This window comes from Phymastichus coffea, unplaced genomic scaffold (genome assembly GCF_024137745.1).
Source record: "Phymastichus coffea isolate CEN01 unplaced genomic scaffold, Cenicafe_Pcof_1.1 PCOF00155, whole genome shotgun sequence".
Taxonomy (NCBI): domain Eukaryota; kingdom Metazoa; phylum Arthropoda; class Insecta; order Hymenoptera; family Eulophidae; genus Phymastichus; species Phymastichus coffea.
Window position 1 is genome coordinate 40,307 of NW_026706966.1, and position 16,844 is coordinate 57,150.

The following is a 16,844-nucleotide window of genomic DNA, read 5'->3' on the forward strand; positions in this document are numbered from 1 at the left end:
TTGAGTGTATTAAGTTTTGGGGATCAGTGTTCATGGCGACGTCGGCTTCGTGAATAAACATGGATTCTAGCTCTTCTATTCTTTGAGAATTATTCTTAATTAAATTTTCTAGGTTATCTATTTTCTCATTAAACAAAATTTTTATGTCGTTAAACATTGCTAATACATTATCATTGACAAGGCCACCATTGATCACAGGTCCGGGGTTTGTTCTTATCGGTTGAGTATTATAGTTTTGTAACTTGGTTCCTGAACTACTTGCTTGTGCATATGTAATTCTACTGTTTACGAAAGAGTTTTTACCTATTAAACTATTTTTTTGAAGTATGCTCGCGTTCTTGATGGTTCTTTTAACTTTTCTATCGATAAATCTTTGTCTCAATTCTTGATATTTTGGACAACCTTTAAATGATGCGGGGTGTCCATGTGTGTTGCATCTAACACAGTATAGACGATTCTGGTCGATTTTTACATCTTTTGGGATCTTACATTCTCCCGGTTTGTGTTTTTCATCACATTTTACACATCTATAGTCCAGTGAACAGTTGGACGCTACATGGTCGGTTCTTTGGCAGTTAGAGCAAATGATTGGTTCTTTTCTACTTAATTTTTCAAAATATATTATTTGATTAAGAAGCCGTTTTGTTTTAAGTAGATTTGCGCTAACACTATTTGGTGAGATTGAGACTAGGAAGAATGGTAATTTTCTATTGTTTTTGTTAGACGAATTAGTGCTAAAATTGTTTACTTTAGTAATTTCAACATTTTCTAAATTCAGAATTTTCAACTCATTTTCTACTTCCTCAGCGGAGAAGCTTGCATCTAATCCTTTTAGTAAAAACGATTGTGGTTTCGACGCTTTCGGAGTGTATGTAAAGAATTTTATTTCTCTTTCCTTGAAATTTTTAATTATACAATCGTAGTCGGTCATGTGGTCGACTTGGACGTAGTGTTTATTATTATTAAGCCTTTTTATTGTGAAGTTACTTACTTTTAAATTTTCTTTAATTAATCTGTACGTTACCTGTTGATGTATGCCGTAGATTGTTAATATAGGAGGTTTATCCGAGTGAATGCTGTTAAGCTTGTTTACGTCTTGGTTACTTATAATATCTTGTTGAACTTTGTTTACTTGAGGTTTCCTTTTATTGGACTTGATGTCGGTTGTATATGAATTATGGTTTGCGATTTTCTCATCAGGAAGTGCCTGTGATTGGGCTGTATTCGCTATAATTTGTTCGATTCGCAATTTTAAATCATTGTTATCTTTTTTTAAGGTTTTTATTTCAGCTGATAATATGTCTATTATTTTTTCTTTGGAATTCGTTTTTATTAGGCTATTAATTTGTGTGTCTTTATTTTTCGTTAGTACTTTTTTTGCTGGAGGCATTGTTGGAGTAGTACTTACTGTTTTTCGTTTTCTTACTACTTTTTCATATGCTTCCTTTAAGGTTTTAGCTTGAAGTTGTTCGGTTGCGATCACCTTATGTGCAGCACTTAGGTCATCTTGCATTGTTTTGCTTGCGTTTTCCAAAACATTGATTTTTTTTGATACGCTAATTTTATCACTAACTTTTGGGCTAGGCCCGATTGGCACTTGAGTATTATTGTCTTCCAGATTAATGAAAACTTAAGTTGAAACTTTTGAGATTGAACTATGAGTCGGAACTCAATTCGCGATTTGTGCGACCGTAAACGATCGCAGCTATAACGCGACTCCATTTAATAATCGTAATCGCATTTTGTTGCACTTTATGGTAAAACTTTTATCCATAATTAATTATTCGACTTTTTTTCAGCATGAAACTCCTTTCAACTATAGTCATTTATTAATTTATTTATTTTGTTATTAATATAAATTTTGTTTCAATATATTTTTAAGGTTAGATAATCCCACGTTTAAAAATTTGCCAGTTATTCTTCCGATAATAAGATGTAACAGCTAATTCGCTTATAATGCATTTATAAATCTCAAGAATTTTTTTCATACCGTTTATTTGAAGAAGTAATACGCAATAGCGTTGTCATATCACACTTCGTACAATCCAATACTAAGCAGTGAGACTGTTGTCATAATGTTGTATGCACTTTTATTATTAGCTGAATAAGTTAAAAGCTTGTATGGAAATTGTATAATACGATAATAATCCAGGAAAGAAGCTTTATATAGTAGCGCAGTGAATCCAGATTTATCTTGATAGCAACAAGGTATGTATTCATTTAATCACTATTCTTTGACACAAAATGCTACTAAATTATGTGATATTCATCACTGTATCTTAAATATCAGAACAAAATAGTTTTAAAGTCTGGCTAACGATTGTACATTTAAAATTCGAAACACATTGTCAAGGTCGAGGTTTCAAATTTCATAACATATTTTATTATTGCTATTATAAGAATTGGTCATTTATGTTCAATATTGATGTTAGGTATTACATAGAAATTACTAACACGCCATCCAAAATATTTGCATCACAACTTATAAATATCAAATGAGATTCACCGTCCAATAATGTTTTATAAACGACAGGTCTCTTCTATCTATACTATGTATATTCCTGTTCATCTTCTATATTAAAAGAAACTTTCTGCTGCATTGCGAGCTATGTAGTAGCAGTATTTATAATCTAATGCTAGTATTTAGCAATAGCAGTGTTTAATGAATTCACGATTAATAATAATTCAACAGTGTATCTGGCAAGTAATTTTAAATGACTAATTCTATAGAATTCTTTCAATTATAAATTCGAATTAATTGCTGCACTCTCTGTGCTTATTTCTTTATAATGAAATTAATTGATTTTTTTCAATTCTTTGTTTATTCCGAGTTTGTTCATTCTCTGCCGCCTTTTCCCTACTCTAATTTTATTCCTGTTTTCGTTATGTATCAAAATATTTGAACAATGAAAATATAAACGTTTTTTTAAAGCTGTCTTATATAATGCACAATTTCGATATTCTCTTCATTTTGTAATAAATCATAGGTTTATCTGTCATTACAATAAATGTACGAGTCAAATTTAGCATAGTATTAGTTCGTCTTCGTTCAAAAAGTATGTAGAATGAAAATTATTCTTATTTTTGAATTTAGGGAACGTCCTTAAAGGATGGCTTCAGTGGAAGACGAGGCAAGAGACCAAAAAGAAAAAAGCGAATTTGTAATTCGTCACCTAGAAAATTTTTTGCAGCGATGTCTTGGTAACGAGAATTTGACAATGATAAATTATAAAGCTACCAATCTCCTACCTCTAGGTGAAAATTATACGAGTATTGTAGTCAAGTTAGATGTGAAAATTTGTCAATTAAAGGCACTAGAAGAAGAAGATTTGCATTTTGTGGCTAAGATGACCGATCCAGAAAGTACTATAGTATCCTAGCCAATTGGATTCAAGCGAGAACTTTTTGTATACGCTGAGTTATTGCCGATGAATAGAGATATCGAAAGAAAAGTTGGCGTTAAAGAAAATGATTTGATAGACATACTCCCTAAGTTTATTGGTTACAGGAATTCTTTAAAATATGGAGATGAGGTCGACAATGATTCACTATTCCTCATGGACAATTTGAAAATTAAAAATTATTACACACTGGATAGGCGTACTGGTGAGTATAATCATATTTTGCCTAATTATCTGCGATCTTCCAAATTTAATTTTTTTTTATCATATGATTTAAATATATTTATAGGTTTAGACACATCTCATGCAAAGAAATCTTTTAAAGCTTTAGCTAAATTTCACGCTATGGGAATAGCAATGAAACAGAAGCGAACAGAATTTGCCGCAAAAGCTATTGAGTATTATCAGTCTACATTTATCAAAGATGAAATAAATAGAAGATTGTATTGAATGTGCTCGTCGAACTTTTAACGAGTGTCCACGCTTATCGAAATATTTTGAAAAACTCGAATCTTCAATTTAATATAACTTAGAGGCGGAGACTCAAGAGCCATGGGCCACGATAAATCACTCTGATTTTGGGACGAACAATATCATGTTTCACAAAAGATGAAAAAGGTGACATCGATGATGTCAAACTCATTGACTTTCGAGCATGGAAGTCCTCTTCAAGATATTAGAGGTTTTATCGGTTGTAGTCTTGAAGAAGGAACGCTGAACAACGATATTGATGAATTATTCAACGTATATTTTGAAAGTTTCATCGGTATACTCCAATGAGTTGGATGTGATATAAAATTATTTACCAAAGAAAGTTTTGAGATGGAGCTTATGAAGCAACTTTTCGCCAATTTTATATGGTGCACTATTGCCATAAGAAATTTTGTACACGAGATTCAAGAAGAAGATAAAGATAGAACTAAACTACAGAAAAATGTTTTAGAAAATGAAACTAGCCAAGTGTGCAAAGAGAGACTTTGGAAGCTGATGGGATTTTATGAATTAAGAAATTAGTTTTTATGAATTTATTTTTATTTACAGTTTTTATGTTATTTACAATTACTGTTTTTGTTTTGACAAGTTGTAATTTACAATAAATTTTGTATAGTCTCATAGCTGAGTGTTATGTATTTGCAGCCTTATTTTGCCTTTTCAAACGCGGTAAATGATCAGCTTTCTGTTAATGATTTGATTTAACAATAAATAAATTATTTGTCAAATTACAATCAAAACCGTATTTTTATTATAAAATGTTCATAAGAAACTTTTTACCAATATTCGAAGTTAACATTAAATTTTTAATTTTTTTATTTAACATTATATTTTTGAATACAGAATTTTTTCAGCTATAACATGTTTAATCAACAAGTGGTTAATTTTTTTATATTAAATATTCATAATTAATTATACAAATTATCAAGTTGTAAAAATATCGATAATTTTTTCATTTGTGTGAATAATAAAATAATCTTAGAAATAACAGGGACAATTTATTTACATAATTATACTACTAATCTAGATACATAAGTAACAATTAGTTATTTTAAATAGCACCACGATTGACGTCTCATTCATTATAAAATTTATTCAAGGTAAATATCCCAAGCCAGCCTCAAGGCTAATTGAACTTTTTAAGCTCGAAGCACTGCTAGTTCTTCTGCCTAGTCTGTGTTGTCCACCAAAGACCGCTGCAATTTCAGCACTTTTCTTAATTGACAGCGCCTCGTGATGTCCAGGTACAGCATTTCCATGGTTACGTTTTTTTTTACTCTGGCCACGACGAGAAGAATCTTTAACATCGCCGCTTTCGGTACCGCCGACGTAAATTAATCGACCTTGAGGATCTCTTGCACTAACTACCAAGACTTTCTCGCTGCCCGATGAACATTGCGAAGAACGACGTCGGCTATTGCCTCCTGGTCGGAAAAGGTCGTAGTCAAGTGCGAGATTATCGGCGCTTCCACGTACTGACGACGACCGTATCTATGGAAAATACAAAAGAATTATTTTGAATTGTATGATTAAAATGTCTGAATTTAATACAATCAAATGTGTTTTGAATTTACTTACCCTCAGATATTCCAAACTCTTCGATGAAGCCAGACATTTACTAATAGTTCTCGATGTCTTACTTCTATCAGGACTTACGCCTCTGCTCAAGGTACCGTCTGATGGTACGATACCTTTTTGCCTTAACTGTTCTAAAATACTTGGTTGCTTGTGCTGCTGTTGATGTATCTTCGGTCTTCTCGCACAGTAACATTTGTTGCTTTCGGAGCAACTGTCTGTATCGCACGAGCACATTGTCATGGGAGGCGGAGGTATTGGCTGAGCATCTTGAGGTGTCTTACTGCTACGCGATAGCGAGCAGTAGCATTTATCCGCCGATATACATGTACATGATTCAGAATCGTAACTGCACTCGCTGCAGCTGACATAACCGCTGCTGCTACGATTTGCTGCAAGTAAGCTGCGATTTGCTCTTCGACCTGAAATATTCGATGAATAGGTTAATTATTTATTAAATTACATTTATTAAAAGCTTTAATTTAATTACTATTTTTATATAATTTTAAATACGATAATTTGAAATCCATCGGCTATTTGAATTTTCTATTTAGTTGAAACTTTTTTATTTTGTATAGTTTCCGTTTTGCTATTATAATTGATATTGCAGAATAAAAAACAACGCTTACAAGTATCGCTGTCCTCAGACGTAGTCTGTCCAATCCTGCTCTTTGAGCTACTGCATCTTGTCGTAGATCTTCTGACCAGCTTGCTCGCCAACACTTTACTACCCTTGTGCCTGTGTCCTCCTTTGGTAACATTACACGAAGACGAGCTTCCATAACTACCGCGGTCATTTAACTTTCTCGCCGGGTAGATAACAGAGGTGAATTCGGTCGGCGCGGTGCTGCTACTTTTGAGTCTAGATACCGAGCGTTTTATTGCTCGGCGAAGCAAACGTGCAGGGCGATTACTCGCACGACTTGAACGTCGGCGCTGCGGTCGACGACGTCGACGCATTATACTTGCAGAGCGCTGATATAATTCATCCTGTGTGAGAGTTGCTGCTAATTTAAGAAGAAATTCTTTGTACAGAGGTTTCAAATCATTAAATGACATGCCTTCTGGATCTGAAACGAGCAGCACAACATCAAATGATCATTAAACAAGTTTAATTTGACTACTTTAATGAATAAAAATTTTCGAAATTGCCACTATCTCGCTATTACGGAATTTTATTAATAAAGTATGATCTGACTTGGAATTATTTTTAAATTAAATATTTTAACTATTCATTGCTAGGAAAAGCAAACTAATTTCTGTAGGCAGGTAAGCAGAGTTATTCAAACAAAACAATCACGAGGATGCTGTACCTTTTCACGATTTACAAATGCGAAAAAAAAAACAGATTTCCGCTTACACCTATAATGATTTTCTTTTCTTAATTGAAATAAATTGAACTTACATTACGTTATATTAAGTATTGTGATTTCGTAATTTTTTAAATTAAGATTAATAAGAAGATTAATATTTACCGATAATGGCAGCAAGAATGTCGTCAACACTGGTCAATCCTTCTTGGTTTCTAAATTCATCAAATAATTCGGTAAATCCAAGCGGTGTACTGCTATTTCCACCCTCGATTCCATCTCTTTTTCTCAAGCTTTCGGGTTTTAAGAAACTTCCTCTTCTGGGTAGTTCTACTCTGGTTAACAAATCACCTTTATCCACATCAACGTCACTTTGAGAGCGTTTCAGCATTGCAGACGTTTGAGCTGCTGTAGCTTCGATTCGGGACGTAGGTGGTTCACTGCCGGCACGACTTCGCCTGCGCTCTTGCTGATGTTGCTGAAGCTTGTGTTGGTGTGGTGTAGTCGATGTGGCATGCTTTCGAGTTTCATTGCCTGATTTGCGTATTGGTCGATCCATTGTAGAAACTCGATTGAGTCGTTTGGAGGAACAAGAAGAATGTTCGGAGATACTACTTCGCATGCTTGCTGGCGTTTGTCTAATGAAACAATATTTCGACTTTTATGATGTCCTCAATTAAATCAAGTGTTATTTAAATTATTCCATGTAAAATACTCAATTATTTGTAAACGCAACTTGCAAAAAACAGCTTAGCTCGTTAACCAAAATTAGGAAACAATTTACAAAACAGAATTAGGTTCTATTTTACAGAAATCTAAGTTGTTATTAAATATACCTGCTGGCTCTTTTATGATCAATCAGCCTATTTTCCATCCGTTTAATACCGTGTTTATTGGTATTCATTTCGTCATAAATTTCTTCCGAGTTTAAGCTGTAAATTTTATCAACATCGCGGAAATGATCGCAATGCCCAGTGGAGTTGATACTACGTCGACGCTGTCCAGCATAGTTCGATATATTTTCAATGTGATAAGGTGAAGGAGGTGGCCTCGCTGCATAAGAATCCCGGCGTAATGTTGATGAACTAGCTGTTGAACTATTGGATGGACGGGCTGCTTCATAAATACGTTGATCGCTTAGCTGTAATTACAATTATAATTTATCTTACGATTTTTTAATATTCAAAATACACGTTCCAAATATCTTTGCTTTAAATCATTTAACATTTTTATAGGTGATTAGATTATTTATAATTAATTGACATAAATTTTCTTCTATTAAATTAAAAATGGTGAATGGAAAATTTGAAAATCATAGTATGTTTCACCAATCTTCTACGTCGAAATAGAAAAGGAATTTCTAAAAACTAGAAATAAAAAATTAGATACCTTCATTTCAGCAATGCAAGTCTTCGCATAGATTCGGGTACTTTCGTACAGGCTATTCTCATTCGAAAATTCGAAGTCATAGAAACCGCTACGTGTGCGATCACTTGACGGCAATTTTTCATTGTAGAATTTATTCTCTTTGTTCATTTTCTCAATGACCTGCGTCCCTCCCAGTAAAACCTGACTGTTCAAACTTCGAGAACCGTAAATTTTATTCTTGGCATTCATACGCCTTTCTTGGCTCGTCTGTAAAGAATTGCAAAATGATTAAATCATACGTAAACTTGTAAATTTTCTCATATATAAAAAATAATAATTTATTACTTCGTTGGCAGACAGTGAACCAGAAGAATTAGCTAAAGCTTTCGACTCGTTTATATTAAAATCCTTGGATAACGAAAGTCGACGGTGGCGTGCCTCGAGTACATCTTCAGCCTTGATATCTGAATTTTTCTTTTTTCGTGGACGACCATTTTTTTCAATGACATCGCTGACATTTATGGGAGTTACTGTTGATGAACTAAGCTCATCTTCTGTGTTCACACTGCTAACTGAACTCTTCTTCGATCGTGGTGGTCTTACCTAAAAATATTACATTTTTATGAAATGTATCATTGTCACTAAAATAACAATGTATTTTAGTTTTGTACTAAATTAAAAAAAATGAAAGCTCAATACTCAGTGTACGTAAGACACAAGTCTTGAACTCACCGGACGACCAAGGGATGGAGGTGGGGGTGGCGGGGGCGGCACCTTTTCAATAAGTACATGACCAGCTCTATTCTCTCGGAACACGGAACACCTTCTGCTCCTAGCAGGACTAGTTTCCCTGGTGCTTGACACCACCGACGCTAAGCTCACACAGCCAAGTCCATTGTTCTGTCTGGGTCTCCTTGCAGTTGCTTCGAGATCGGCCAGTAAAGCACGATAAAGAGTAGCCGCAGCAGCAATCGCATCTTCATCGCAGCGACAAGCGAACGCGTGACACTCTAGTAAGCGAGCTGCTCCTGGACGACGCATCACCACCGCAAAGATTGGCGGGTAATCTTCTGCGTTCTTTGCCAAGCCACGCATCGTACGGTAGAGATCTGTGTGACGATCTTCGTTGTTTATCATTGGAATCTCGTCAGCCACTAGGGGTACGAAGGCGTATAGCAAGTCTTCTGAATTGTTCTATTACATGTATAAAAATATTTGACGATCAATTTGTTATTTACTATTGCTTATATGGCTTAAAAACTAAAAAATCACTAGGCTATCGAAGAAGAGAATGTCAATTTTAACACGCGTTTGACCGAACTTACTCGACTTACACGACATAAAGTAAAAATTTACCGAGTTTGGACGACGCCGAGTCTGGAGTTTCAAGGCACTCCACACAGCAATTCTGCGGAAAGGATTATTTTTTTCATGTACTTCGCTAGTACGGTATGTGAGACCACGCCGTGAGACTTCAAGTTCAGCGTTCACTGAGTCGCCGATTCGTTCTACCAGTTGACGCAGTGGCTCCTGTAAACCGCGTACTGATGCTACACGTCCGCCTACTGTGGCTGCACCCATGTATTTTACCTAGAATAACAGTGGTATTTCAGATATTGCTAGCGTTATTTTTTTAGTGCATATACATATAATATAAATTTTAGTATTTAGATACATAATTGAAAGATTATAAATAATGAATATTTACGATTTGTTAACTTTCGTCATCCTCTCGACATGTTATCATCCAAATGAATGAAATCCAAATTAAAATATCAAAATAAAATACCGTCGTATTAACTTAACAATTCTGAATTTCTTTACTATTAAATTTCCGAAAGCTCCAATGAGATTAAACCCTACCCTAATTTTATAGAAAGGGAAAAGTCCTACTAACAATACTACATATGTTTAATTCAAATACTAAATAATACATTACATCAACGCAGATGCGTGTAACACCTAAATGTTATTGTTTGAAGATTCGTATTCACGGCATCTTTAAACAACTGTAATTCAAAATATAACGAATTTGTTTCATCACTGAATATCAATGCTATATAACTAGACTTGCACTATAAATATAAAAATAATTATGCTTTGCTATGACAAATTTTCAAGAATGATTTTAAAAATTCATCACTGTTCAAGAAACTGACATTTCGAGAAACAGTCACGAATCTCAACTAGACTTACACCTTTGTGATCTAATATTTAGAATCTTATAAATAAAAGAAGTAATAAATTAACTGAATATTAATGACAATGTAGAAGGAATTTTGAGTATTCAATATCGTTCAAACATCAATCATATATGGTATATATCTGAAAAATTTAACTAATAATGAATTCCAAGAGTTATAAAAATTTAAAAAGTAGAAAACATTAAAAAATTTAAAATTATAGCTAAAAAATATATTCAAGTATTAGCAAAAATGGCAAAAAAGATACCAACGACACGCGGGGTTCCCAAGCGGTCACCCATCCAAGTACTAACCGCGCTCAACGCTGCTTAACTTCGGTGATCAGACGAGAACCGGTGTAGTCAGCCTGATATGACCGTTGGCGATTAGTTTAACTCATTGAACGGTGAAAAGTCGTGCCCAAAATGTGATACAATGATATCATTTTTATTAAATTTGATAATGAATTTGACTATGTATATAGGATTATTAACAGTCATTACAAGGCCGTATTTATATCATCGGAATCATCTTGACAAACAAGGTTTTCCCGAAAGATTATCACGAATCCTAACTAAGTACGTCATCTGCGATTCAACATGATTGCAATTACTTGATTTTTTATACGGCATGAAACAGGTTACTAAAAGACTGTAAGAGCCATTGATTCAAAAAAAAACTCAGATTCTAATATTTAAATAATTATAAAAAAGGCAAAAAGATACCAACAGCACGCGGGGTTCCCAAGCGGTCACCCATCCAAGTACTAACCGCGCTCAACGCTGCTTAACTGCGGTGATCGGACGAGAACCGGTGTATTCAGCCTGATATGGCCGTTGGCAAATCATTTAACTCATTGAACGGTGAAGTCGTGCCTAAAGTATGATACGATGATATCATTTTTATTGAATTTGATAATGAATTTGACTATGTATATATGATTAGTGGTAGTCATTGCGAGGCCGTATTTATATTATCGGAATCAGCTCGACAAACAAGGTTTTCCCGAAAGATTATTACTAATCCTAACTGAGTGCGTCATCTGTGATTCAACATGTTTGCAATTACTTGATTTTTTATACGGCATGAAACAGGTTACTAAAAGACTGTAAGAGCCATTGATTCAAAAAAAAACTCAGATTCTAATATTTAAATAATTATAAAAAAAGGCAAAAAGATACCAACAGCACGCGGGGTTCCCAAGCGGTCACCCATCCAAGTACTAACCGCGCTCAACGCTGCTTAACTGCGGTGATCGGACGAGAACCGGTGTATTCAGCCTGATATGGCCGTTGGCGAGTGGTTGAAGTCATTGAACAGTGAAGTAATGTCTATAATATGATACGATAATATCGATTTTTTTGCATTTAATAATTAATTTATTAAAGGTGGTACGATTATCTTAAGCCATTACAAGGCAGTATTTATATTTTAGAAATCATCTCGACAAAAAGGATTCTCCCGAATGATTATCACGAGTCCTATCTGAGTACGTCATCTGTTATGTATACTCTGTCAGATTGTCTCTCAAGTCTAAAATATTCGACAGCACTCCCGCTTATTTGTACCAATTCGTTAGAGCGATATAATACCAAATAGTATTGGCTGCATGTCGACCCCCGTATACAAGATGAAATTCGCAAAAGGTCAAGATACAAGGCATAAAAATTATATTAAAAACCGATTTTAATGGTGTATGTACACATATACCTATACGTATATTTAAATGTAACTCCAATATGTGTCTATTGTACGAAACGAATAGCACGCCTGGTACGATGTACAGACTGCGAGCTTGCAGCTTTATAAGACTGATTCCTCCACCACCCCCTTTCCCACTCCTCTTTCCCTTGTGTCCCTTAGATATTTAGTCTCGCGGGATTTTGTAGTTTTTTCCCCGCGTACTCACCCTCAAAATTTCAGGCAACGAGACTGACGTCCAGCCTGCCACTCGTCATCGATATCGCCACTTCAAACATCGATACCCACACATATAGCTAATAAACGAGACTTCCGACCGAAGCGTACTTATTTATATATATATATATTATCTATATATTGTCAAGGCCTTCTTTTATTGACATGTTTGCGCCTACCTATGTATCCATATTGTAATCTATTAAGCAAATAAAGTCATTTTGAAAAAAAAAAAAAAAAAAAAAAGTACGTCATCTGTGATTCAACATGATTGCAATTACTTGATTTTTTTACACGGTATGAAACAGGAAACTAAAAGACTGTAAGAACCATTGATTCGAAAAAAAGCTGATATAAAAATATTTTAAATAATTATAAAAAAGGCAAAAAGATACCAACAGCACGCGGGGTTCCCAAGCGGTCACCCATCCAAGTACTAACCGCGCTCAACGCTGCTTAACTTCGGTGATCGGACGAGAACCGGTGTATTCAGCCTGATATGGCCGTTGGCGAATGATTTAACTCATTGAATGGTGAAGTCGTGCCTAAAGTATGATACGATGATATCATTTTTATTGAATTTAATAATTAATTTGACAATGTATATATGATTGTTAACAGTCATTACAAGGCCGTATTTATATCATCGGAATCATCTTGACAAACGAGGTTCTCCCGAAAGATTATCACGAATCCTAACTAAGTACGTCATCTGGGATTCAACATGATTGCAATTACTTGATTTTTTATACTGCATGAAACAGGGAACTAAGAGACTGTAAGAGCCATTGAACAAAAAAAAGCTCATATGAAAATATTTAAATAATTACAAAAAACGCTAAAAAGATACCAACAGCACGCGGGGTTCCCAAGCGGTCACCCATCCAAGTACTAACCGCGCTCAACGCTGCTTAACTTCGGTGATCGGACGAGAACCGGTGTATTCAGCCTGATATGGCCGTTGGCGAGTGATTTAACTCATTGAACGGTGAAGTCGTGCCTACAGTTTGTATCGATAATACCGTTTTTATTGAATTTGATAATGAATTTGACTATGTATATATGATTGTTAACAGTCATTACAAGGCCGTATTTATATCATCGGAATCATCTTGACAAACGAGGTTCTCCCGAAAGATTATCACGAATCCTAACTAAGTACGACATCTATGATTCGACATGATTGCAATTACTTGATTTTTTATACTGCATGAAACAGGGAACTAAAAGACTGTAAGAGCCATTGAACAAAAAAAAGCTCATATGAAAATATTTAAATAATTACAAAAAAAGGTAAAAAGATACCAACAGCACGCGGGGTTCCCAAGCGGTCACCCATCCAAGTACTAACCGCGCTCAACGCTGCTTAACTGCGGTGATCGGACGAGAACCGGTGTATTCAGCCTGATATGGCCGTTGGCGAGTGATTTAACTCATTGAACGGTGAAGTCGTGCCTAAAGTATGATACGATGATATCATTTTTATTGAATTTAATAATTAATTTGACAATGTATATATGATTGTTAACAGTCATTACAAGGCCGTATTTATATCATCGGAATCATCTTGACAAACGAGGTTCTCCCGAAAGATTATCACGAATCCTAACTGAGTACGTCATCTATGATTCAACATGTTTGAAATTACTTGATTTTTTTATACGGCATGAAACAGGTTATTAAAATACTATAATAGCGATTGTTTCTAGAATAGCTTAGGTTACAATATTGAAATAATTATAAAAAAAGGCAAAAAGATACCAACAGCACGCGGGGTTCCCAAGCGGTCACCCATCCAAGTACTAACCGCGCTCAACGCTGCTTAACTTCGGTGATCGGACGAGAACCGGTGTATTCAGCCTGATATGGCCGTTGGCGAATGGTTAAAGTCATTGATCGGTAGAGCTCTGCTTAATTTAAATTGGTAATACCCATTTTATTGGGTTTTATGATCGTGGTACCATTACCTATAACTATTTCGGAGAAACAATTACATTTTGATATTCATCTTGACAGAAAACGCACATTCCTCTAACGGATTATCACGAATCCTAACTAAGTATGTGATGTAAGATGCTTGCAATTGTTTCCTATCGTTAATCTGCCCGACATAATTTACCAAAAGACTATAGAAATACTACGGTTTATTGAATCCAATAATTGCTAAGATATAAAATAATTAAATGGATTAAATTAATTAAATTAATTTAAATATTAGAAAAGAGAGCCATTTATTCAAAAAAAATTTAGATAAAAATATTGAAATAATTACAAAAAAAGGCAAAAAAGATACCAACGGCACGCGGGGTTCCCAAGCGGTCACCTATCCAAGTACTAACCGCGCTCAACGCGGTTTAACTTCGGTGATCGGACGAGAACCGGTGTATTCAGCCTGATATGGCCGTTATCGGATAGTTAAAATGATTGCACGGTAAAGTTATGTTTACTATTTATAGATAATATGCACTGTTTTTATATTTATAAAAGTATTTAGTAATGTTTCTATAAAATTTCCTTATTTTGACTTTGAACTTTAGAAATAAGAACAAGTAGCTACACTGTGAGACTGTGAATTAAAGGATTTGATATTATTCCGAAGAGCTTTTTTTTGATCATACCATTTCTGTTATTAGATATATTAGGCATCTGCTTATATTGTGCAAACTATTTATAATATGGTAGCGCTAAACTACTGGACTCAGCTATCTGTGATGATTATTACTTTATTTTGCTTGACTTAAAACATTACTTCGCTTTCAATGAATGTCATAGGATTAGTACGTGACAAAGTAGGCTTTATATTAAAAAATCACGTAATAAACTATTTTATAAGAAATAATATCATTTTAATACGCTGTCTAGAATTAGCAACTTCGTAAATCTGATTGAATTCGCTTGATTTTCACTTGTATACTACATTTTTCGGGGTTTCCTAACTCTAAATTTAGATTTCAAGTATTTTTTCATATGGTTGTAGAAAATATCTACCCGGTCGCCTCGAGAGAAAGTGAGTTTAAGAAATGAGTAAATCAGAATGTCCAACCACGCGAGTCTGATGTTTGTTAATTTTTTCTCAAATAGTTATGCTTTCAGCACTGTTAATCATTGCACTATTATACGTATTTTTCGCTTTAATACGTAGATAAGGTGCTCTGCATGTGTATCCAGCAAATATAAGATAGAATATTCTCAGACATGTAATTATTTAGCAGTTTTGTTTAATTTATGCACTTTTACTTTGTCTTATCATAAAAAGCACGTTGTTTAAATGTTATTTGAAAGGCGATAAGATTCAGAAATAATTTCTTTAAATTGATTAAACAACATAATCTGACTGATGGAGTCAGTCAACCAATCAGATCATGCACATGAGCATTTAAACATCACGCGAATCAAAAGTTGAACACTAACGTTCTCAATAATAAATAAATATAATAATATTATCTACAAAATTACAAAATTTACATAAAAGAACTTTCCAATTATAAGTATATAATAAAATTATACATAATTGGAATATAAAGTAAAAACAACATTGTAAATAAATGTATATTTGCAGCTGCCGATCAACATTTCCAATTTTAAGGAGCCTGTAAACGATAACTTCTATGACAATGCATGAAAATGTTACTCGACGGCTGGAGACTTATGCTATGAAGTTCGATCAAAGAAGGAATGCGCTTTTATATAGTTTTTGCTATATAAATGTTATCAAGGATACAATTTATCTTGATGGTCAATGTATTCGGTTCATTGAATCGGTACGTAAAGCACCGCTTAGTCAATTTCTTTTACTTCATATATTAATGAAGAAATTTTTTTTCAAATACCAGACTAAAATAGGTTACGATGCCGTTCAACATTAGTCTTTTGTACGTGCGATAATAATAGTAATTTATGTGTCAATAACGTTTCAAAGCTCATACCGTAGAATGACTGTTTGACAATTGTTTCAACGGACATTACGTTGTAGAGATTCCGTATAAATTTATGCTTTCTCCGGAGAAGACATTGAAACCAGAAAAGCCGTCGATTTTGTTATTCAAAGAATTCGAACGCTCAATTCGTTAGCTCATGCGAGACTAATCTCATTGACCGTGACAAATCGGTAGAGTCGTCTTTCAAATTACGAATGTTGCATAAATATATAATTTTCGAAAATTTTTATGCGCATTGACATCGTTTGAATTTTACTGTTACCTTGATTTCTTAATACATTTATATAAGCTATAGGATCCTTGTAAAAATAAGACGATCTCGTTAATTCTAAGACTGAGCAATTTGAATTTATCACTTACCGGTAGCACTGCAGCAGCGCATTCTCCGGGTGTAGAACTTTCAGCTTCGACCGAAGCGAACATAGCTTCGATGCGCGCTTGTACGGCACTATTAACTCGACGTTGCTGCTCTTCATCTGCAGCAGTGCAACATCCGACGTTACGAGGTACGAGGCTCGTGGACGTGCACCAGCTTGAGCTGCACACCGAACGCGAATCCTCGAACAAGGCGTCGATCCGAGCTTTGCTCTGTAATGAGCATTCGGAGGGAGCTGCCAATCGGAAACTGTCGCAGCGCGACATTATTGCGTCTGTTTTTAA

The 16,844-nt window shown here is 34.6% G+C and overlaps 1 protein-coding gene, 7 non-coding genes and 2 pseudogenes across 8 annotated transcripts; 1 reads left to right on the top strand and 9 right to left on the bottom strand.

Annotated features, from left to right (window-relative positions):
• The first annotated feature begins 3,110 nt into the window (after positions 1–3,110).
• LOC131672634 (uncharacterized) lies at positions 3,111–4,081 on the top strand (annotated as a pseudogene).
• Positions 4,082–4,988: 907 nt separating this feature from the next.
• LOC131672626 (uncharacterized) lies at positions 4,989–16,826 on the bottom strand. The gene is made up of 10 exons (XM_058949989.1): positions 16,545–16,826; positions 9,503–9,736; positions 8,879–9,340; positions 8,492–8,749; positions 8,168–8,413; positions 7,615–7,919; positions 6,944–7,416; positions 6,098–6,538; positions 5,472–5,890; positions 4,989–5,384 (listed from the first exon to the last, which is right to left on the bottom strand). The coding sequence occupies exons 1-10, from the start codon at positions 16,824–16,826 to the stop codon at positions 4,989–4,991; spliced, it is 3,516 nt and encodes a 1,171-aa protein (XP_058805972.1).
• On the bottom strand, positions 10,595–10,713 carry LOC131672663 (5S ribosomal RNA). Its single transcript, XR_009302645.1, has one exon. It is a non-coding gene; the product is annotated as a 5S ribosomal RNA (ribosomal RNA).
• Positions 11,052–11,170, bottom strand: LOC131672658 (5S ribosomal RNA). Its single transcript, XR_009302640.1, has one exon. It is a non-coding gene; the product is annotated as a 5S ribosomal RNA (ribosomal RNA).
• Positions 11,508–11,626, bottom strand: LOC131672659 (5S ribosomal RNA). Its single transcript, XR_009302641.1, has one exon. It is a non-coding gene; the product is annotated as a 5S ribosomal RNA (ribosomal RNA).
• Positions 12,639–12,757, bottom strand: LOC131672667 (5S ribosomal RNA). Its single transcript, XR_009302647.1, has one exon. It is a non-coding gene; the product is annotated as a 5S ribosomal RNA (ribosomal RNA).
• LOC131672668 (5S ribosomal RNA) lies at positions 13,094–13,212 on the bottom strand. The gene has a single exon (XR_009302648.1). It is a non-coding gene; the product is annotated as a 5S ribosomal RNA (ribosomal RNA).
• On the bottom strand, positions 13,549–13,667 carry LOC131672660 (5S ribosomal RNA). Its single transcript, XR_009302642.1, has one exon. It is a non-coding gene; the product is annotated as a 5S ribosomal RNA (ribosomal RNA).
• LOC131672669 (5S ribosomal RNA) lies at positions 14,005–14,123 on the bottom strand. Its single transcript, XR_009302650.1, has one exon. It is a non-coding gene; the product is annotated as a 5S ribosomal RNA (ribosomal RNA).
• On the bottom strand, positions 14,537–14,655 carry LOC131672665 (5S ribosomal RNA; annotated as a pseudogene).
• Positions 16,827–16,844: the final 18 nt, after the last annotated feature.